General features: G+C 39.2%; 1 protein-coding gene across 2 annotated transcripts in view; it reads right to left on the minus strand.

Annotated features, from left to right (window-relative positions):
- Positions 1 to 2021: 2021 nt before the first annotated feature.
- ttc7a (tetratricopeptide repeat domain 7A) overlaps positions 2022 to 23735 on the minus strand; it is a 29421-nt gene continuing 7707 nt past the window's right edge. The window contains exons 7-21 of one of the 2 annotated variants that reach the window (XM_057342242.1): positions 23344 to 23422; positions 22070 to 22239; positions 21333 to 21396; positions 20815 to 20952; positions 20197 to 20280; positions 19766 to 19870; positions 17956 to 18073; positions 17376 to 17433; positions 17007 to 17079; positions 16598 to 16758; positions 14083 to 14199; positions 13879 to 13982; positions 13667 to 13801; positions 8854 to 9056; positions 2022 to 3636 (exon numbers count right to left, since the gene is read on the minus strand). In XM_057342242.1, coding sequence (XP_057198225.1) covers positions 3418 to 3636; positions 8854 to 9056; positions 13667 to 13801; positions 13879 to 13982; positions 14083 to 14199; positions 16598 to 16758; positions 17007 to 17079; positions 17376 to 17433; positions 17956 to 18073; positions 19766 to 19870; positions 20197 to 20280; positions 20815 to 20952; positions 21333 to 21396; positions 22070 to 22239; positions 23344 to 23422 — 1828 coding nt within the window. In that variant the 3' untranslated portion in view covers positions 2022 to 3417. The remainder of the gene's footprint in view (positions 3637 to 8853; positions 9057 to 13666; positions 13802 to 13878; positions 13983 to 14082; positions 14200 to 16597; positions 16759 to 17006; positions 17080 to 17375; positions 17434 to 17955; positions 18074 to 19765; positions 19871 to 20196; positions 20281 to 20814; positions 20953 to 21332; positions 21397 to 22069; positions 22240 to 23343; positions 23423 to 23735) is intronic. The other variant, XM_057342243.1, reaches the window with a different exon arrangement.

Raw genomic sequence — 23735 nt, forward strand, 5'->3', positions numbered from 1 at the left:
ATGCTAGGTTGTTTTATTAACCCATTGCTGGGTCAAATATAACCATATTCTGGGTTAATGTAACCCAACAGTTGGGTTTGTCCATTTTCGACCCAATGCTGGGTTGAAATAACCCAATATTTTCTATACCCAATGTATATAAAATCATAATAAATAATAGGCAGGACATCAAACAACTGAATTTCTGGAAAAAAACAGATCATATTTAAAACGATTTATTAACCAAAATTATGTGAATTAGCCATTTTAGTTTCCATGTCTTTACTACTTTTTTGGACCTTGACAGTGAAACTAAGATGTCTATGAGGAGGCTTGGAATCTCTTGGATGTTATCAAAAATATCTTAATTTGAGTTCCGAAGACACTGGAAGGTCTTGAAAAGTGTAGAACTTCATGTGGGTGAGTAAAAAATGACTTTTTTGGGTGAAGTAACCCTTTAAAAGAGAATCAAAATCATTGTCAACAGCACAAAGTCAATACATAACGAGTACGCGCTTACCCAAGATCAGTACGGAAGTGTTTTTACACAGCTAAAATCCATTCTTAAAATTTTCATTCTTCCCAAAATAGCATGTGTGCATTAGTGTGCAGTCAGGTGACTGATTTAGAGCTTCGACCAATCACGCGAGTCGTTTTTAACGGGGTCATGTTCAGACTTAATATCAGTGAAGACAAAAGGGGCTGGAGGCCTGGTATCATTTTACATTGCAATGGACAGGTGTTGGTACTACATCACAGGTCTATTATATGACTCATAATGCTTTAAAGAGGATGGGCTGGGATGAGGCCAGTTTGAGATGAACTATTGTTTGTGAAATATGAACAGCGCCAGTTGTGATTTGGCTTATTTTTGTTCGATTGAGAACAACAAATGGTCTAGCACGCCAATTGTGAAGGTCACCTTGCAACTCGTGTAAGAGTAGGTATTCACCAATAAACTAAATTTGAGGTATTTAAAGGGGTCATGTCATCATTTTGTTTCTGTGCCAAACTATTGTTTTAATTCTGTTAAAGTGTCCACCAGAGGCAATGGAGGCGCTTTTTCTGTTCTGATGCGGGTTGATTCAAGGTTACATACAGGTTAATACTGGACAATATTGACGTATTTTCTTTTTTCCCCAAATATTTTGAATATTCAATTATTAGTTTGTGTTTAGCTCAAGAAAGTCATACACATGGCATGAAGGCAGGTAAATTATGAGAGAATTTATCTTTAACAGTGACTTTCAATGCATTCAAGGTCATAGAACATCAACAACATACGCACATCAATGTCATTGGGTTTGCTTCAGGCTGCATTTTTGTTTTTCTGTACACACCAAGCATTTTTGTGTAATTTGCTCGCATCATATCTTTCCACGGTTCTCATCAAAAAACAAACACGTCTATAAATCGCTGGGCAGCCAGCTGTCAGAGCTGTAACTCAGTCAGGACACCTGACCTCCCACGACTCCTGGTTTCTGCCTCGGTCTGATGGAGAGCAGAGGGGCTGATCTGCCACCTGTGAGTAATCAGAGAGCCACCCCGAGGCCTGGATCACACTAACACACAGTCAGGTACACAACAGAGAGAAACATGAGAACTCTCAGAATGGAGATTGCTTTGTTTCAGTACATAATCCATTCATATGAATAAACAAATGAACACAACAAACACTTAAGTAATGACCTGCATGCGGTCTAAACAACACAATCTGACCTTAAAGGGATAGTTCACCCAAATAGGAAAATTCTGTCATGAATTACTTATTCTCTAGTTGTTTTTGGACGAATGCTTGTAACCAAACAGTTCTTGGCCACCATTGACTACCATAGTAGGAAAAATGACAATGGTAGTCAAAAGTGCCCCAGAACGGTTTGCTTTACATTCTTCAAAATGTTTTCTTTTATGTTTAACAGAAAGGTAACACTTTACATTAAGGTACCCTTTATGAAGCATTTATAAATGTGTTCATTAATGATTAATAAGTCATTTACGAATGCATTATAAAGCAGTTATAACTGCATGAATATAAAGGGGGATTCTAACGAAATACCTGCCAAATAGTGAGCAGGTATAAGAAAAATAAACAACACCCTATAGTGTCCAGTCCGACAGCCTATATTGCAAACAACATCAAGATCAACATGAATCTGCATTCGAGTAAAATAAATAATCAATAAATACATTTATTAAGCATTTATAACATGTGAGCTCTTTATAAATGGCTCACTATTTGGCAGGTATTTTGTTAGAATCCCTCTTTTCATTCATGCAGTTATAACTGCTTCATAATGCATTTGTAAACGACTTATTAATCATTAATGAACACATTTATAAATGCTTTATAAATGGTACCTTAATGTAAAGTGTTACCAACAGAACAAACACATTTGTAAAGCAACTTTTCCAATGGTTGTCAATGGTGGCCTAGAACTGTTTGGTTACAAGTCCAAATATCTTTCTGTGTTTATTAAAGACTTTTATACAGATTAGGAACAACTCGAAGGTGAGTAAATACAGAATTTTTATCTTTGGGTAAACTGTTCCTTTAACATATAACAGACACATCTCTGTGTCTAGTTAAAGACAACACATTTTGTGTAAGCTTTTCTTTCAACACTCACAACATACACCTGTTATCAGTCATTTTCATCCCATATTTCATCATATAATATGGCAGCAAATCAGCTGAAGTAATGGAGATCGAGCAGAAAGACCTGTTGGAAACAATATAATTGTAAGACGCCAGAGAGAAACGTGTTCCTTTGTGCCAGGAGAACATGTGGGCATGTATAGTGCAAGTAAACAAGAATCCCACTTACTGTATAACACTTACATAAAGCAGCTCAATGCTCTGCTATCCCTAATTAACATCTTGATCCCAGCATCTCACACAAACCGGCTAAAATAGCACAGCGCTGTTTTCCATGAGGCTTTAGACCCACATGCTGAAGATCCAACAGCCTCCCCAGAAACTCAAACATGGCCCGGCTGCTAGGCAACCACAGCCGCCCCAGAGAAAGAAGACCAACAGCACTGGAAATATTACATAAGATCTTCAAACATCTGAGCTACAGGGCCGGTACTGATACGGAATGCAAAAGAAAACAATGACACGGAGACGATTTCACAATCATTGTTAAAAGAACCATCTTTAACCAGCATAGTGCAGTCGATCGCTGGGTACATAAATAGTCAAAGAAAGATTCAAGCTAGTCACTGGAATATTACAGAATGTTGTCCCTGAGAAACAAGAGAATGCAGCATAACAACAAAATTACATCTTGCAAGGAAGTTATAAGAAAATGTGTTCAGTCTTTGCATCAGCATAATTTGAAGTGTTCATGTGTTTTGATCACAAGAGAGGCACTTTTTGGGTGCAATGTGTGTTAGAAACAACACGAAACATGAAGTGATTGTGTATATGATGTGATGTCAGAGTTCTCGTGGGATGATAGTGAAGGGTCGAATGGGGCAGCTGGACTCCAGCTCTAGTGCTGTAAGGAAGCAGTCTGGAGCTTGTGAACTGCCTCTGCTCTGCAGTGCCTCCCCCAGGCTGCTCCAGGCCTCGTGTGCCATGTTCTGGACCTGTATGGCATCCCTCAGAACCTTCTCCCCGAGACCCACCCGGCCCGTACGCACCAACAACTTCCCCTGTAGACATGATGTGAGGGAGAGAAATTAAGTATGTGTGTTCTAAATTAGTGTGTATTTCAAACAAACTCTTCTTTTTTGAACCACAAATGTTTGCAGGGCAAATCAAGCGTGCTTGTATGTGTAAAGTGAATCAACTTGAAATGACATTTCTTCTTTCTATTTTTAGTCCAAAAAACTTTTTTCAGAGATGTAACTGATTTAAAAACATTATGCATTTAAAGGTGCTGTGTGTAATATTTTGGAGGATCTATTGACAGAAATGCAATATAATATACATAACTACAAAAAGACCTTACATAATGAAGCGTTATGTTTTTATTGTCTTAGAATTAGCTATTTCTATCTACATACACCGCGGGTCCCCTTGCATGGAATTCACCATGTTGTTTCTACAGTAGCCCTAAACGGACAAACTGCTCTACAGAGCGCGTTTCATAAATACGTTATCGTATAAATACGTGACGACATCTTAGTCCTGTGTCAGTCACCGTAGTGCTTTGAAAGAGAGGGGTGGAGTGAGCGGTTGGCAGGGCTGGGAGGTTCCTTTTCACTACAGATTACAAAATACATGCTTTAAAAAGTAATCTGTAACGTATTTCGTTAGATTACACCAGTTTTGTAACTTAATCTAAATACTTTACGTGACGAGGGAGGCGTGACGAGAGCCGTGGGAGGAGCAAGCGAGGCCGGTGATGCGATTGATAATGAGCGTCAGCTGGGCGCCACCGGCCTCGTATCTCCCACGGCTCTCGTCACGCCTCCCTCGTCACATTTTAGAATACTAATAAGGTGCATAAAACAAAGGGATCATCAAACAGAGGACTTGGCATTCCTCTGCTTATTATTTCAAACAATATCAGTTTTACAGTTTTCCCTTATTAGACATCATAGTCCACAATTCTAAGAAAAAAAGTCAGAATTATGAGTTATAAACTCACAATTGTGAGAAAAAGTCAGAATTGTGAGATAAAAAGTCGCAATTACCTAAAAACGACTTAAACAAGAAACTCACAAACAACTATCACACATATTCAGGACATGCAATTTCTATGAACCCAGATCCCTCTTATTTTGTTAAAATGATTCAAATTTTGCATATTCGCAAGGAGTATGAAACTTATGAGCATAACTGCTTTTTATAATTCTTTTGCAGATTGTCAGAGTTAGAGAATCACACATTGCTGTTTACATTAATTGCCTCTTTCAGTTTATATTAATGTTTAAATGAAATAAATGACATTAAAATTCCAAGTAATCTAAAATACTTTTCGGATGTAACTGTAATTTGATTACCACCCACTTAAAAGTAACTGTAATGAAATGCAGTTACTCAAATTTTGTATTTTAAATACGTAACCAAGTTACATGTATTTTGTTACTCCCCAGCCCTCCCGGTCGGATTTGCAATTTGCAAATCCGACCACTAGATACTGCTAAATTTCATACACTGGACCTTTAAAAGCATCTCTAATTTAAACTTCATTAAAAAAGCATTACAAATTTTAGGTTAATTCTCTGAATCAGTTCTTTGTTCAGTTCAGTTCAGTTAAACAATGTTTTATTGAATTTTCATCTCCATGTGGCATTTTCACATTTTAAAATATTTTTGTAAAAATATATACTAATGTATGTACTTACTCTATATTTTTAACTTTTACATTATTTTAAACATTTACATTAAAATATTTTAAATCCACTTAGGTGACACGTTTGTTTGTTTAAATAAAATGTCCTCTAAGTAATAGAAACAACCCCTAAAACCCAGAGCAAATACTGTATACATAAATATTGAAAACAGATACTGAATATAATCAAAAGGCTGTTGTAGGCTGAGTTGAATCAGGCAGGTGTGTCTTGTGTTGTCTGTTTATTTAAAGTGGGCTGAAATATAGTGAGCAATGCTGGCTTCTCTCTCTCTTTACTTATAAACCATTATTACCTATACTACATTCTGTATGAATTACCATCTCTGATCCAATCTAATTCTTCTACCTTTATTTTCTGCTTTTCTCACTCTCTTTAATATTTAAAGAAACAAAACATTTTCCCGGTCAGATTTAAAACAGTGAAGCTCTGTCTATTAGCTTCGAGCTACCTTGCCTAAAATGGACGAAATTACTATTTAATCAAATTATTACATTAGAATTGATCAGTTATATACAGTACGTATAAAATGGCAGTCTTTCACTATCTAGAATATAGACCAAACATGTTTTTAATATTAATCTTTGAAATAATTTAATTTGTTTTATGTATTGTAAAGGTATCACATTTCATTTACATTTCATGGTCTCCTCTATCAGCACACACACACACACACACACACACGCACACACGCATGCGCGCGCACACGCACACGCACACGCACACACACACACACACACACAAACAGTGAGCGGCACTTGTCTGTTTAATATTCAGACACTTCAATGATTTCACTGGGGAGAGAGAAAAGTAAGAAGGGAAATGAGATCTACGAGTGAGCGCAGCATTTGAAACACAGCTGCTGAAAACCCTGACAGGAGCCTAATACCTGGAAGGCTTAAGAGCAGAAAAGAAAACACAAACACAGATTTGTAAAATGTAAATGGACTCTATTGCAGTCTAGGAAACGGGAGGATTAAACGGCTCAATGGCACGTACTGTACTGATAGCTGCTGATGGTGGCAGAGGTGCCAAATGAAGTCTTGGTGTGGGGTCATGACCCGGCGCAGACCTCTACCTGAACCCTGCTAATCCAATGGCATACTCATCTGATCCATGTGGGATCAGCTTAGTTTACATGAGAAAGTGCCGGCTACTAGATACAGAATACTCACATTGAGCAAACATGGCTGACTACATTATTCATTTATACACAAATTAAATATCGCACAGGGATAGACTCATTTTATTTATTTTCTTCCCTTTGCTTTCTCCAGTGGCTCTTGTGTTTAGTTCATTTCCGATTAGATGCATAAAGACATGGCTTCACTATAGAGTTAATGCTAAAAATGTATTGATTTTAATGGGAATAATATGTTGAGGATGAGGATGAGTACGGCCCCCATCGCGGCCGAATGAAACGGCTTAGGTGGTTTACTAAAATATAAAGCGAAACATGTCCTAACACATTCATGACTTGCCTTATGAGGAAACGCTTGCAGCGTCCTGCATGAAAAGGCCCTAGCACTCATTCTGTTTGCCATTATCAGCTCTCTCATACAGTTGACTGGTTGCTAGGCATCCCATAAACCCCTGAGAAGGAGTGAAGTGTTATAAATAATGTATTTGCATTATCTAATCAACCAACAGGCCAATGGTAGAGAGCAAAAAAGAGTGCCATAGAAACACAGAAGAGAATTAGAGATATGAAAAAACCACGTACAGGCAAATCACGTGTGTGTGTGTGTGTGTGTGTGTGCGTGTGTGTGCGTGTGTGCGTGTGTGTGTGTGTGTGTGTGTGTGTGAGTGAGTGTGATGACTCAACCCACTTGATGCAATATCAGAAACTTACACTGAGTCGGATGCGACTCGGCTGAGATCCCCAAAACAGAAATACCCATCCAGCTGCTTTGAACACTACTGTACACTACCACAATACTGTAGGTCTCCTCATTTAAAGAAACAGATCACCAAAAAAGGAACATGACGTCTTGTGCCAGGTTTGACTAAATGCTGTATTGCAGTAATAAGAATCTGATCAGCATCACAATTAAAGCTATATTCCATATTTGTTGCGTCTCTATCTCCATCTCTGTTTGAAACATAAAATTGCAGGCTACCTTATGTCAAACTGACATTTCAAAGATGTAACTTGTAACTCCTCAAATCCTTATTTTAAGTTACAACTGTTAAAAACGCCTAGCAACTAGCCAAAATACCCTAGTAACAAGCTAGAACAGGTTAGCAATACACAGTAAACAGCTTACAGACCATAGAGCATCATGCTAAATCATGCTAGCATAATGTAAAAATATGCTATAATCATGTTAACATCACACGAAAACATGCTAATGCTAGCATCATGCTAATGCTAAAACATGCTAACATCATGCCAAAACATGCCAGCAGTGTTTCTTTCAATATTGGGATGTATATCTGAGTAAAATGGCTTCTGGCTTCATTCTTTTTTATTGTGTAAATTGGAAGCCTGACCATTGGACAGTCAACATAATCCCACCCCATTGACGAGACATATGTCAAGCAGAGAAGACATATTGTTTGAAGGGGAAGGAGAGGTTAATGTTTTCGATTAAAGATTATGAGGGCGCATAAGCCCATACAGATCAATTATTTATAATAAAGTAAACCATGCAGTTTTTTAGTTTTGATCTCACGGTGACTAAGGACGTAGTGACAGCGTGTTGTGATGTCCTCATGAAGTGTGTGGACTATGCAGGGCATCACCATCTCAGCTCAGAATTAGTTCTCATCAGCTCTGGGAATTGATAGTGTACGTCTTTTGTCCGAAAATAGCAGGCAACCGTTCTCTGATTGGCCAAATATAGGGAGAAAATGGCCTAGCTTCACTCCACTTACTCCAGTGAAGATGAGTAATGAAGGGCCTGACATTATGCAGTCACAATGAAAGAAGAGAGTGGAGGCAGATCTAATGTTAGCTCACACACTACTCTGCCTTTCTACACACACACATGTATGTGCATATGCCACGGCTCAAGCATCATTAAACCAACCGCCGGTGACAAATACATCACATTTTTATGCTGTATTTTAGATGTCCCTTGTACAAATTGTTGAGTATGTATAGTACAAAAACGTTAAAAGGTGTGTGGTTGTGATGGACAGTCTGTGGTCGAGTCTCTCATTGTGTGAGCTGTGTCCAGTAAAGATATATTTAATATTTTAGAATATTTAGTTTCTTGCTTGCTGAAAATACATTTTCTTTTTTTGGACTGATGGGGCAATGCGCATTTTAAATGTTTAAGGAAACACTGTCCTATTTATTGCATGATTTGCTTCTGGTTTCATTTATTTTATTTGTGTATTCAATATACTTTTGTATTAGAATGAACATGTGTGGGTTAATTTTATTCAAATAACAGTATTTTAGAAAAAAATGTGTATTTAAAGTCAGACGGTGCTAGAGGAAATGGAACAAATGAATGGACAGTGTTTTGCATTGGCCTGCATGTAGAATTAAGCATGGTTGATGCCGTTTTCCTGCAACTACATTCTGATGTAGGTATGTCTGTGAATGTGTGTGTCACTCACTAGATGCAGCAGTATGCGATGTCCTCTAGGGTTGATGGCGATTGCTTCATCGTACAGGGTCTTGGCCTCTGTGTCGTTGCCTCTGAGCTCAGCCAGATGGCCCTTCAGCAACAGAACTGAATGTGAGGTGGGGAAGAGAGTTCCTGCCTCCTGCACACAGAACTGATCTTCTTTCCTCCTGCCGTCTGCGATGAACAACTCCCCTGTGTGCCCCATGACATCACAAAGCACATTCAGTTGCGTCAGTTACAAACCATCACTGTGACGTCTTACAAACATCACAAAAACATCACAGACAACGATTGGCGATCATGATGCTGATGTCAGAGTCGTTTCTGTGATGTCACAGTAACATCAGAAATAACGTCCGCTTTTTGTGACATCACAAACCTAATTCTGATGTGATGACTATTTTTTGTGACATCACACAATCAAACCATTTTGATGTTGACATCACTGTGACATCTTAAAAGCATCAAAAAAACATCACAGACAATGTTTGGCTGTTACTTTGGCGATCGTGATTCTGATATCAGAATCGTTTCTGTGATGTCACAGTAACATCAGAAATAACGTCTGCTTTTTGTGACATCACAAACCTAATTCTGACGTTATGACTATTTTTTTGTGACATCACAAAACAAAATCTAGTACTGCAGTTACAACAGTCTTTGTTTAATATCTTCTTTCTGTGATATTGGTATCATTCGTGTGTGACGATTCATCTTTATAAAACGTCTCGACATCACGCCTGTGACAGCCATCTGCAACATCAACACTCACAATGACGTATTCATTGCCACGTCATTTATACTCTCTTTGAGTAAAGGGGTGAATATAAACACGTTACATCATTTTAGGCAAACTATGCACCAACCTGGAGAATCAGGAAAATAAGGTATTTTCTTCTGTGCGCGTTTTATAAAATGACAAAACTGTGATCGCAAACACACAGTGTCTCCCCTCCCTTTAAAATCTCTCTCACACACAGAGGGATATTCATCGTCATGGCTAAATAAGGCCATGTGTGGAGCGCTGTGTACGCTCAGGTCCTCAACTCTGGCATTTAGGACCCAACACAGCCCAAAAAATGACATCCCATTAACTTCTGCCTGCTGTGTGTTGTAGGACAATTTAGTCAGCTATTACACTAGTAAAAGTGTATTATCCTTATGTGTATTACAAATGTTAAGATTTTATAAACCTTATATTATTCATTTAAGATTTTAGTTTATAAATCTCCCAGTCAAGCTGTGATGTTGTGTCTTTCATGTGCTGGTACTTCTTTCTGGAAATTCAACTGTAATTCTTTAATTACGCATTTAAATGTGCTTTTATTCGTTTGTAGTACGCTTCAATCCAAATTGACTTACAGTGTATATTTATCAGTTCACACATTTCCTGAAAATAAAATCTATGATGTTGGTGTTGCTGGTTTGCACTGCAGAAATACAAACTACCCATTATAGATGTTTGTTTAACAAATCACATCTGTCAACTAAACAAAATGACAGATGATGTAAAAAATACATTTTAAGGATGTTGGTCTGCTGTCACTAGGCCCTTACTATCAGGGTTTGAACTGAGGGGGGGCCCGGGGCGGTCCCGGTCCCCTCATAAGCCTTAAGGGACCCCTTATAAAGTCTAAAATAATGAACTTGGGGGTCCCCTGGTTTTTCATTAAAACTAGATTTTTTTTGTCAGATTATTACGGCTAAAACAAAACACTAGTGTCTGTTATTTGTCCAAAGTTCATAAGACGCAAATTAAAATTTTATTTTTATCTGAAAAATCCATGCATGCTCAACCACGCCACACAGTGTTCAATGAAGACAGTCAGAGATGTCGCGCTGGTGACACTGGCATCGTGCGGATCCTCCCATATTCAAAGCGTTTATCTTAAAACTTAACCGTTACTATAATTTTGATATGCAAGTCTTTCTTTAAGTACGATGTTATGTCACATTGTTAAAACAGATGCGACGCAGTACTGAGCCACTAAAGGGACATACTGGTGGTGGAAAAATAGGAAAGGGAGCGAAAATATTTTAAACCTTTTGCTCTCCCGAAGAACAACGCCTACTTCTGCAAAACGCATGCTTTTCCCAAAGAACTTCTCTTTCCCTCTTTCGCATTCCCCAGAGATTCTGCAAACATGAGCTCCGACTTTGACGATGCTTCTGCTTTAGTTTTTCGTATTCTGCATTGGTTCATATGGATTGTTTTTATATACTTGTTCTACATTACCAGGAGATGAATCACGTTTAAAACGCCTTTACGCTTCTGCATACAGTGACTGGCTGGTTTGGCACTGTACAGACAGCCACTATTGACTTTTGACGCATCCTAGGATTTTTTTAATAATATTCCAAAAAAAGGGAACAGCACTTCATGACAATAATATAAAGAACAAGAATCAAAGGACAAGAAAATAAATTAATAAATAAAGGAAAATAAAAGGAAAGGAAAATCTCAATTAGTAAGAAAAATGTTATCATAAATTTGGAAAAACTGTTTATTCTTATTGCTATCAATAAGTTTAAGAGATTTTACAATGAGCAAAATCTCAGCAAGAAAGACATCAAACCTAGGCAAAACCTTAAGAAATTTGTTTTTGTGAATAAAAATTGTACAATGCAAAATAAAAAAAACAACAGCAAGATCGATAGCATGGTCACTGCAAAAAAAACATGAAATGTATCTTTCAATCTCTCTCTCGTGTGGATCTCCTTTATTGGATTATCAACATTTTAAGGACATTTATGCATGTAATGTGGTCAAATTACTGTGATCCAAACTATCATGTGATTGATGCTTGTATTGGCAGCCCCACCGTTTTTTTTGGGGGGGGGGGCTGGTTAGGGGACCCCCCAAGAGCCTTGACACAATTCGAACACTGCTTACTACACTGACCAAAATTATAACGCAACACTTTTGTTATTGCCCCCATTTTTCATGAGCTGAACTCAAAGATCTATGACTTTTTCTATGTATACAAAAGGCCTATTTCTCTCAAATATTGTTCACAAATCTGTCTAAATCTGTGTTAGTGAGCACTTCTCCTTTGCCGAGATAATCCATCCACCTCACAGGTGTGGCATATCAAGATGCTGATTAGACAGCATGATTATTGCACAGGTGTGCCTTAGGCTGGCCACAATAAAAGTTTTATCACACAGCACAATGCCACAGATGTCGCAACTTTTGAGGAAGTGTGCAATTGGCATGCTGACTGCAGGAATGTCCACCAGAGCTGTTGCCCGTGAATTGAATGTTCATTTCTCTACCATAAGCCGTCTCCAAAGGCGTTTCAGAGAATTTGGCAGTACATCCAACCGGCCTCACAACCGCATACCACGTGTAACCACACCAGCCCAGGACCTCCACATCCAGCATCTTCACCTCCAAGATCGTCTGAGACTAGCCACCCAGACAGCTGCTGCAACAATCGGTTTGCATAACCAAAGAATTTCTGCACAAACTGTCAGAAACCGTCTCAGGGAAGCTCATCTGCATGCTCGTCGTCGGTTATGGTATGGGCAGGCGTATGTTATGGACAACGAACACAGGTGCATTTTATTGATGGCATTTTGAATGCACAGAGTTACCGTGAGGAGATCCTGAGGCCCATTGCTGTGTTATTCATCCACGACCATCACCTCATGTTGCAGCATGATAATGCACATCCCCATGTTGCAAGGATCTGTACACAATTCTTGGAAGCTGAAAACATCCCAGTTCTTGCATGGCCAGCATACTCACCGGACATGTCACCCATTGAGCATTTTTGGGATGCTCTGAATCGGCGTATACGACAGCGTGTTCCAGTTCCTGCCAATATCTGCACAGCCATTGAAGAGGAGTGGACCAACATTCCACAGGCCACAATCAACAACCTCATCAACTCTGTGCGAAGGAGATGTGTTGCACTGCGTGAGGTAAATGGTGTTCACACCAGATACTGACTGGTTTTCGGACCCCCGCGAACACCCCAATACAGTAAAACTGCACATTTTAGAGTGGCCTTTTATTGTGGCCAGCCTAAGGCACACCTGTGCAATAATCATGCTGTCTAATCAGCTCGGCAAAGGAAAAGTGCTCACTAACACACATTTCGACAGATTTGTGAACAATATTTGAGAGAAATAGGCCTTTTGTGTACATAGAAAAAGTCTTAGATCTTTGAGTTCAGCTCATGAAAAATGGGGGCAAAAACAAAAGTGTTACACAGCCATAATCTTATGTCAATGGACAGATCTGCCTGTGTTCTCACATTCTCTCATTTGTCCAGAACCAGGATGTGTCCCATTTTAGACAGGAAATGAGCCCATGCCAGAGGAATGCTGGGAATGGGAACAAGAGGGCACAAACACCCACTATAAGATCCCTGGGAAACGCACTTCATGCGGAGCAGCGTATAAATAACGCTAAAAAAAAACATCTGCACAGTGCTTTAACAACGTCCCGTATGTATTACTTGAATCAAAATTGACCCCATTTTTTTTCTAAATTCACATTCCTGGTCTGACTGTGCATGTTTGTGTTATTCCACATAGAAAATCTTTGTAATCTTTCATTAAAATATAATAACCTGATATTTCACTTTGAAATATGTCAAGTTACAAAAGTAAAATCTGGGTTGTAAAATGCTGGTTTATGTTGATGCTACTGCACAATATATGGAGCTATGTATTGTGATACATTTTTTTTTCTTATAATATCAAATACAACAGCAAATTACTCTTGTATTGCAACTTTATCTCTTAACAAGCTCAAACCTGTGCTGTGATTGGCTCAGGAAATTCAAGCGTACCTGCTTGCAGCCAGATGCGCTCCAGAGTGTTCCAAATGTAGGCGGGGCCCTGCCTGTGGGTGGAGCTATGGATTGACACCTCAGACATGGCCTTCTCCAGACGGGACACAGCCAGAGAAGGAGCGCTCTGAGACCCTGACGTCACATGACACACGTCTCAGTTACACAATCACATGCAATCGCACACACTCACACCACACGCTGATACACACCGGTTTCTGTCTCCTGGAAGTCTGGAAGCGTGAGGTGGAGGCCGCTGGGTTTCCTGCTCAAAGGGCCCGGATCTGGGGGTATACTGCTGTTGTCATCTTCTTCACTGGAACGGACAACAAAGCACATTAAATCACAACATCTAGGAGACAGACACACATACCTGAAACTCATAAAAACAGCCCCTCACATACAGAAAGCATCACCTGAGTCGAGTGAAGTCATAGCGGCTCTGCCACAGCTCCAGCATCTCCGCGCAGGTCTGTAAAGCAACTGCCGGGCCGAATAAAGCCTCTTCCAGCTTCACTTTAGTAAAAAGCAGACTAAACACAAAGAGACACACCAGTTATTAATAAACTGTCCACAGAAACGGATAGTGTGTCTACAAGGTATTTTGTTGTGAAACCGCCAACTTGCCAAGCCAACATATCAAAACATGCAATAACCAACAGTATATAATAAAAAGTAATAAAACACAAGAGGCTGTGTGTTAAAGTGACACAAAGCTTATAAACAAATCTTACACTAATATGGCTCATAGGTTTAACTGTAGGCTGTTTGTGATTTTCAAGCAATGTGATTCCAAGGGTGCACACATACTGATTATACCTTAAAGTGATAGTTCACTCAAAAATAAAAAAATCCGTCATCATTTACTCATCCTCTTGTCATTTCAAATCTGTATGACTTTCTTCTGCAGAACACAAAAGAAGATATTTTGAAGAATGTTGTTACCTGGCCCCCTTCCACTTGCATTGGATTTGTGTCCATACAATAGAAGTGAATGGGTACCACCGTTGTTTGGTTACCAACTTTCTTCTATTGTATATTATACAGTACAGTGTTATACAGTATCATTTATATTATAATGGCCGATTATAAAGTAAATGATCAACATTAACATTTGGCTTGCATTTTTAGCCAAAGTGACTTCCAAGGCATTGAAACGATACATTTTATGTGTATGTGAGTATGTTTCCTGGGATTGGAATCAGGGGCGTTGCTAGACCTAAAGCTCTACTGGGGCACAGGCCCCCATTACTTTTTCTATCACCTTTTTTCTTAAAAACCTGCTGTGTGCAAGAAATGTGCAACACAATGCACTATACAAACTTCCCTTGCTTAAACCACGATTCCTACAGTGCAACATTACTGGGAAATGTGACTCCAACTAATATAAAGAACATATATTATCTTTAAAAAACAATATTTTCTAAAGTCTAAACAAAGCTGGTTCATTTTTTGAACCAACTGTACTGCATTAAACTTTACTGCCTATAACAGCACATAGTTATCTCAGCCATAGTTACTGCCAACTTTTATGTAATGTCCTAAACTAGAGCAAAAATGCAATTTTAAAGACTTGATAAAGGTTTTCCTGAGACATTTTCCTCTAATGTCTGAGACCTGACTGGCTGGGGATGTACAGTAGTTTGTTTACCTCCCTCGAATTCATCATGTCCTTTCTGCTTCCATTTCCCTGCTTTGCACAAACAAATTCGGATGTCCATCTACAGGGGCTATTAATAAAAAGGGGTAAAAGTTACCCCCAGTAAAAGGGGTCTAGTGACGCCCCTGAATGGCATACTAATGCTCGATCAATTGAGCTACAAAAACATTGGCTATATAATGTTACATTGGCTATACTGTAACACAGTTTGCTGATATCTCCTCTCTTGACAAACCCATATCGGTCGGCTGCTGGTATGCAACCCTATTTCTCCATCTGGCCGTTTGACATGTGGCTACATGTCTGGGGACATTTTTTGCTAATGCGTCCCTCTCTAAAGATTTACTGAGTGGGTGGACATCTGTGTGTGCTGGATGGTGTTGAGGTGATGCCAGATGAATGTGAAGGTATGTGTGGGTGTGTGTGTAAACAACACAAGCAGAGCGAAGCTACAGCGACACACTATTTATACTCCTGTTTTCTTACGCTTGCCATGTATGATAACAAACAGTTGTGATTCTTCAAGGGTGTGATTCTTGGAATGAAGTATGGTGTTTCGGCGAGATTAAGTGTGTGTACAGTGTGTTTGTGTGTGAGAGGCTGAGCCCTTGACATGCTCCTGTGTGTCACTTTGAGACATGATCTTTCTCTCCTTCTCTCGTCCTTTCAATTCAATACTATGGTGCAATACTGACCCCACACGGTGATGAGTCATGTGTTAAAGGGATACTTCACTCAAAAATGAAAATTCTGTCATCATTTACTCACCTTCGAGTTGTTCCAAATCTGTATGAATTTCTTTGTTCTGATGAACACAGAGAAAGATATTTGGAAGAATGCTCTTGACCAGACAGATTTTGCCCCCCATTGACTCCCATAGTAGAAAAAATGACTATCATTTTTTTTGTTCTGGGACACTACCATTGCATTTTTTCCTACTATGGTAGTCAAAGGGGGCAAGATCTGTCTGGTTATAAGCATTCTTCCAAATATCTTTCTCTATGTTCATCAGAACAAAGAAATTCATACAGATTTGGAACAACTCGAAGGTGAGTAAATGATGACAGAATTTTTGGGTGAAGTATCCCTTTAATGCCGTCTAAATTAAATGTTCATTTCAGTTGTATACATCCTAATACACAGTATCAGGCAACCTCTATCTAGATACCATATCAGGATTAAATAAATATATAAGGGTCGCCTTGCACTCTTGATTTAAGCACTTATTTTGAGATGTGCAGACACACACATTAACACTTAAAGATGCATACTTAAAGTTGTCCGGGTGTTGGTTAAGGGCGAGTTTAAGTGTGTCCAAGGCGTGTTGGTAGTGTTTCTGGGCACTGAGTAGTAAAGTCAGCAGGTGTAGAGAGTGAAGATCATCACTGTGTACATTCAGAGCGGACTGCAATGGCTCCATCGCCTCTGAAACCTGCCACAGACACAAAGAGAGAGAGCTCACAACAATAGAGATCAGACAGAGACATCCCATTTACACCTGGAAATAAAAAGTTTAGAAAAACCGTATGACGTAAAATGAAAAGATTCTGCACAATTTCTATTTTTGTATTTTATTAAATTGATATATTTATGTAATTAGAAAAGTTGCCACGCTGACTGTACAGACAGATCTGATCTCTTGACTGTAGGGAGTGAGTGAGTGTGTGTTATTCTGCTGACCTGTCGGACCAGAGCGAGCTGCAGAGCGAGGTAGAAGGAAATCTGTGGGTCCTGAGGATCCAGCGCATGCGCTCTGCAGTCAAAAACACAATCAGGATCTGAAGATAAGCATTCTTCCAAATATCTTTCTCCGTGTTCATCAGAACAAAGTAATTTATAGATTTGGAAGAACTCGAAGGTGAGTAAATGATGACAGAATTTTCATTTTTGGGTGAAGTATCCCTTTAAGGCTATTAGCAAATGGCAATCATTGCTATAGTAGGATTGGTCAATATTATATTTTAGGTGGAGCTAAATAAAGGGTCAATTAAAATCCTTAAAAAAGTGAAATGTGGGTACACCAATGAATGAGGTTAACAACGAACGTACTTTCGTAGTGACTGCAGTGCTCTTCTGTTAAATTCGTCCCGATCGGCTTTCAGCGTGGCTGTAAACATACAATTAAAACAGATTCATCTCTCGCATAAAGGACAGCTGGAGGGCTTTTATAATATTCTCACTTCTAAGGATGATAGTGGTCTTAAGGGATAGTTCACCCAAAATTCTGTCACCATTTACTCACCCTCAAGTTGTTCCAAGCCTGTTCGGTTGAACGCAAAGAAAGATATTTGGAAGAATGTTAGCAACTGAGATTTCTGGGGCACCACTGACTACCATAGTAGAAACAATAATTGTAATCTTTTTTCTTCTGTTTAACACAAAATGAGATATTTTGAAGAATTTAGGAAAGCAAACGGTTTTGGGGCACCTCTGACTACCATTTTAATTTTTCCTACTATGGTAGTCAATGATGTCCCAGAAATGGCAATTTTTCCAAATATCTTTCTTTGTGTTCAACAGAACAAAGAAATTTATACAGATTTTGAACAACTTGAGGGTGAGTAATCGATGACAGATTTTTCTTTTTTGGGTGGAGTATCCCTTTAAACACCAGTGAGGCTGAGCCTACCATCGGAGGTCTGCAGACTGCGACACAGGCCTATGGTGAGATGAGCTCGAGGAAGAGATTCACCAGCACGCTCTCCTAAAGCAACCACACGTCCTGCCAGAGACACGGCATCCTCCAGCTGACATACACACACATATTTACACTATTAAATCAATTTTAGAGCATTATATTCTTCATGTATAAACATCTTAGTTTTGTCTTCTATGTAAGTAATAAAGTCACACAGGTTTGAAATGAGTAAATAATGACAGAATTTCACATTTTTGGATGAGCTTTTCCTTTACTTATCTGGTTTGAAAACTTAAGGTTGCAAAAGTAAGGTTAAAACTTAATTGCAACAAATCTTTTCCATACAAACACTGCATTACATTTGGTTCGTATGTAGGACCAAAACTGACTTCTGTTTTCTGAAAATTCAACAAGGGAAATGCCGAACATGCTGACGTGAATTAGCATCAAGGTCAAGTCCTCACATGACCCGTTCTAATATAAGGAGCAGGTTTGCAGTGTCACAGCGGGATGATGGGATGTCTGGCATTAATGCAGTCTGCACTTTAGGTTTCTGTGGCTATAGGCCTCTATTGTGCTATAAGCCTCTTACTGTGTGCTGTCTGTATTCAGCACTGCTCTGTCAACAAATGTGCCTTAATCTCGGTCAACTTCAAACACGACAGCGCTGCAGTGTGTGTGTGAAACCTGATACATGACATGTTTGATTGCTATTGACATTACATTATGTGTCATCAGTACTGAATAAGCTGGGAATGTTAGTAAGGTCACCAAAACTGATTCCATCCAGTTCCCAGAAAAAAATAAACAACATTTTAAAGGGGTCATATGGCGCGAATAGGTGTTTTTCTGTGTCTTTGCTGTGTTATAAGTTGCCCATGCATGTATTAGACACGTAAAATTGCAAAAATGAAAGTGTGGGAACAAAAGATGCATTCTATCTAAAAGCAAATGCTCACCCAGACCTGCTGAAACGCCTCGTGTAACCACACCCCCACAAATCAACGTCAGTTCATGGTATGATTTGACTAAGACCGCCCAAATGTATACACAAGTAAGGTGGGCGTACCTGTCAGTACAATTGCTTTGGAACCTGATGTTCCAAATATGTTAAGAGGCGTTACATTTCCCTCACACGCTTGCAGTATTCGACCAATCACTACGCACTGGTTAACTGGCCAATCATAGCACACCTCACTTTTCAGAGCGATGAGCTTTGTAAAAAATCTGCGCGTTTCAGAGAGGCGGAGCAAAGAGGTGATACAAACATGCACGGTATGTGTAAAATACAGCGTTTTTGAACCTTAAATCGTGTATACACATTGTGTTACATCTAAAACAAACCATAATTTTCGTTTTAGCCGTGTCATATGACCCCTTTAATTTAATGTAATTAGATAATAATGATACTAGAATTTTACAATTTTGCATGTAAAATTATAAACAAGGTGCCTTTGGTTTAAATGTCACAAATTTCTGCTTGTCAAATCGTGACTTATGGCAACTTTTTTTAGTTATTTGGGCACATACAACGCAGCAATCCCTGAGCAATCTCTATTCAGAATTCATTACTTGACAATTTACAATATGTATTCTTGCAATGTACGTTGCTTATTTTATTTTATAGCTTATGAAACGGCGTAACTTATGATTGGTCAGATGTTGGCTGGGAAGGAAATTTAGACAGACGGGACCTCTTGGAATGTTAATAGATTATCTTTGATATATAACATTGCATTGACATTTTTGTCTGGAAAGAAAAGTGGATTATATTTGCTGCATGTCTGGATCTTTGGCTCACCCAATGCAGATGATTGATGCACACTTTAGCCGCTAACAGAGGTGGTGTGGGGTCCTCTGGTCTCATTGAAGCGCACTCTTTAAGCACAGACACAGCCCCTTCATTCTGTTTAAAACACGTATCATCAATAAGCTTTTCATATATACAAGCACATATGCCACAAACCAACATTGCACAAACACGGCAATATTTTGATATGTCTTTATCCAGTAAATTCAATAAAACCAGATAGGCTACAAATTCATATACGCACATCTATGGCCCAACTGGCCAATGAGAGCCCAGAAGATGTTACAAATGTCTTTTAACCATCAAACACAAAATTCATTGGGACAAACCCCTCTGCGTCTTCAATATAACACTAAAATACAATCAATATAACAAGTGTCAAATGGATGTGTAACTTTGTGACAACAGTACAGGTGACTCACCTTCCCACTTGCCATCAAAGACAAGCCGAGCTGGTACCAAAGATGAAACTCATTATAGGAGAACTTCATGGCCCGCTCCAAACACTGATAACAAACAATCACTCACACACATCATTTTGTGTTTTCGAGTAAATGAATCGACCTTCAACAAAACAACGGACACACACTGTAATAAATAGATGACATTACTTGGCACAACTAGAAATTTTCATGGAAAGGCCTTGTTATTTTCAGCATAAATAGGGGATCGTGTATATTCTTTACACATCGTATCATGGTAAATGCGTGGGAAATTGGGTCTAAATTTGACACCAAATAAATTGACGAATTGAACATTGTCACTGTGTTCACAGAACAGAAGTTCCTGCAGCACGCACGCAAGCATGTGTTGATAGCAGTACACCGGGCGCTGCAGGTTGTGTTATGTGGGCTGTCAGTGAAATCACACACATTCAGTAGAAATAAGTAGAGATTGTAAACCAGCAGACTGGATTCAGATGATCTTTAAAATGCTCACCGGCACGCAAATCCTTTACTACCGAAATACCCTTGAGGATGGGGACAAGAGGGGCACGGGTTTAAGAGAACGAAAGAAAGACGGTCGAGACAGCATCTCACCTGCGACAGCATGGCGTACTGCCCCCTTCTGGCCATACCGATGCTCAGCAGGTCATACACAGAGGTGGCATCCTGTATGCTGCTCAGTCTCTCCTCCTGATGCTCTGGTGTGAGACTGATCACTGCCTCACCACTGGCCTTTAGGGGGCGAAAGAGAGCACTTTAGGATTCGAGGAACTAAAATGAACTTTGGAGATCGGTTCGCACACATTATTTCAAATTCCTCCTTTTGCAAACCACAAAACAAACACACTTTTCATCCAAAGCAACTTACAGTGCATTCAGGCTACACGATTGATCAGCAAAGGCAATGACCTTAGCACTAGCGCGTACAGGTTTGACACAATGCTGAGGGAATAATGACAGAATGTACATTGAGCAGATAGCAGAACTGCTCTTTTATATACAATTGTTTAACCGTTTTTACTCAGCATCTACAAAGGAGAGATGTCACATTAAACAACACAGCGTAGTTAAACCTAAAGCGTGAATGTGAGGAACATGCAGCAGATTCTCACCATAGATTCTGTGATGAGAAGCAGAAGTACCGCCTCTTCAACCACGTCCTGTGGACAGAAACTTCTGCACGGTGAACACAGAAACAGGAAACATGTCACAGGTTTGTGTGTGTGTGACAGTCTCTTGTTACACGTCACTCTGTAACCGAGCTCAATGGACTTTGTTTGTTTTCTATTTCGACGAAAGCTTTTATTAGTATTTTATTTCTATTTGGTCTCTCTTTATCCATCATTATTCTAACGTTTGTCATCATTTACAATCCAGATACAGTTTGGTACCGAGCTGTACTGGAACCGCTCCATCCATCTGGGATGTTGGCTCCATCCATTATCATGTGTGTTCTGCAGATTGATTCAGTGTCACATTCAAATCGCTCTATCTCTATTCTTCTCTTGTATTTTTCCTCTCTGCTGGGCATCTGCAGACACACAGGTACAGTTACAGTATGTTTTATTCACAGCGCAGTGTTCCAGCGTGTCCTGAATATTAAACCAGGCCTTCTTGTTTATTGCTCTTTGTCTCCGTTTCTCTCTCTCAGTGCTCGGCTAATTTGGGGTTTTAAATTGCTGGTGGCATTACCAAAATCTTATCATCTTAAACGTCAATATTATAATATCATTATTAACTTAATTCTAATCGAGACAAATCTTCATTTCTGATCACCAGAAACATTGATGTTTTTATCAGCAGAGAGAACGAGACGGAGAATGTACAGACAGAGATGACAGAGCCTGACCCCTCAGTGCTGTAGGTCTGTGGAGGTCTGGAGGAGGGGTACATGGCATCTTTAGGGTGTGTGGCTCCCTCTCTGTCCAGCCAGGCGGGTGGTGGGGGCGTCAGCGGATCCCAGCAAGCATCTTCACTCATCGAAGTCAACAACACTTCTGCAAGTCTGCGTGCTACTGTCTGAACAACACAACAGACAAACTTCTGTGTGTTTCAAAATACACGTGAATGAAAACATACAGTAAATTACTCTATTGAAATCTTGACATTATAAATCTGGGACAACACATGCCCAGTGACCGAGGCAATTTGCAGGAAGCAGGTTGGATAGTTTTTCTCCAGTTGGTGTATGACAGATTTGTGCTTCTCCTGAGCAAGCGACTGCTGCTTTGCATAACGCTATGAATAATTCTACATAAGACTTACTGAAATTTATCATTAACAAGGTCCTTGGTCATTTCAGACACACATTAACAGTCTGAAAGACATGTTTACAATATACTATATATTGTGGTTTTGCAATGAGAGAAGTTGGTATTAAAGGACAGGGCAGTTAAAACTATACGAGATCTGAAAGCAAACACACAGAAAAGCACTGTTGCTCATTTGAATAGAGTGTTTACACAAACGTCTTAAAGGCACAGCAGCAAAAAACTGCCTGTTTAAAGGGATACTTCACCCAAAAATGAAAAATTCTGTCATGAATTACTCACTCTCTAGTTGTTTCAAATCTGTATAAATGTCTTTGTTTGCTTGAACACAGAGAAAGATATTCTTCCAAATATATTTCTCTGTTTTTAGGTGGATTGTCATTTGCATTACCATAGTTTTACAATAAACATCATGGTTAAAATATGATTTCTGTACTGAGACAATAGTACATTTTTGGTTACTTGGTTTTACTACAAATACCAGACAGCTAGTTGATTAGGCTTTATTAACTCTGGGTCGTCCTCTGTCATTTCACAAAATAGCACAATGGCGAGTGCATCAAGTATAAACACAAAGTCAGGTTTGGGAGACACGTGTGCTGTCATCGGAGATTCGTGGTGCGCGAGTATAAACAAGAGTTAAGAAAGAAAGGAAAAGAAAGAATGGAAATGGTCATGACTGTTTCTGGTAGAAAATGTTGACAATACAAATACACCTACAGAGAAAAAATAAAAGAATAACAACTAAGACATCTCTTAGTCTCTTCACTATAAGGTATCATAAATCAGGTACCAATAAAAAAAAGAGTAGAAAAAAGAGGCTGTCTTTCCATGTGACTTTAGAAGGTCTCACCTTCCTAAAACTTTGAGACCCCCGACTCTCCACAACCCTCATGACCCTCCGGAGCTGATGTGTTCCCTGAGCCAAGTGTCTTAACACACAAACACACAAGCAGAAGTGATTGTGCGATGAGAAATGATCGTGGGACAACAAAAGAAAAATATGATGAATGGATTAACAGAACAGAACTGTAAATTGACCACAGAAAATATGCAAGCTGTTCTGAACACAGTCAATGTCAAATATCTGAATGATAACAACTAGCACTCCTTGATTTCTGTATTAAGTATAACACTGATATCCTAAGAACGCAAGACCTCATCACCTCACCTATATTGAAACGCTGACACCTGCTGGACATTATTAGCACACACACACACACAAACTCACACACATTAGGTTGA

The sequence above is a fragment of the Triplophysa rosa genome, linkage group LG9 (assembly GCF_024868665.1).
Source record: "Triplophysa rosa linkage group LG9, Trosa_1v2, whole genome shotgun sequence".
NCBI classification, from domain to species: domain Eukaryota; kingdom Metazoa; phylum Chordata; class Actinopteri; order Cypriniformes; family Nemacheilidae; genus Triplophysa; species Triplophysa rosa.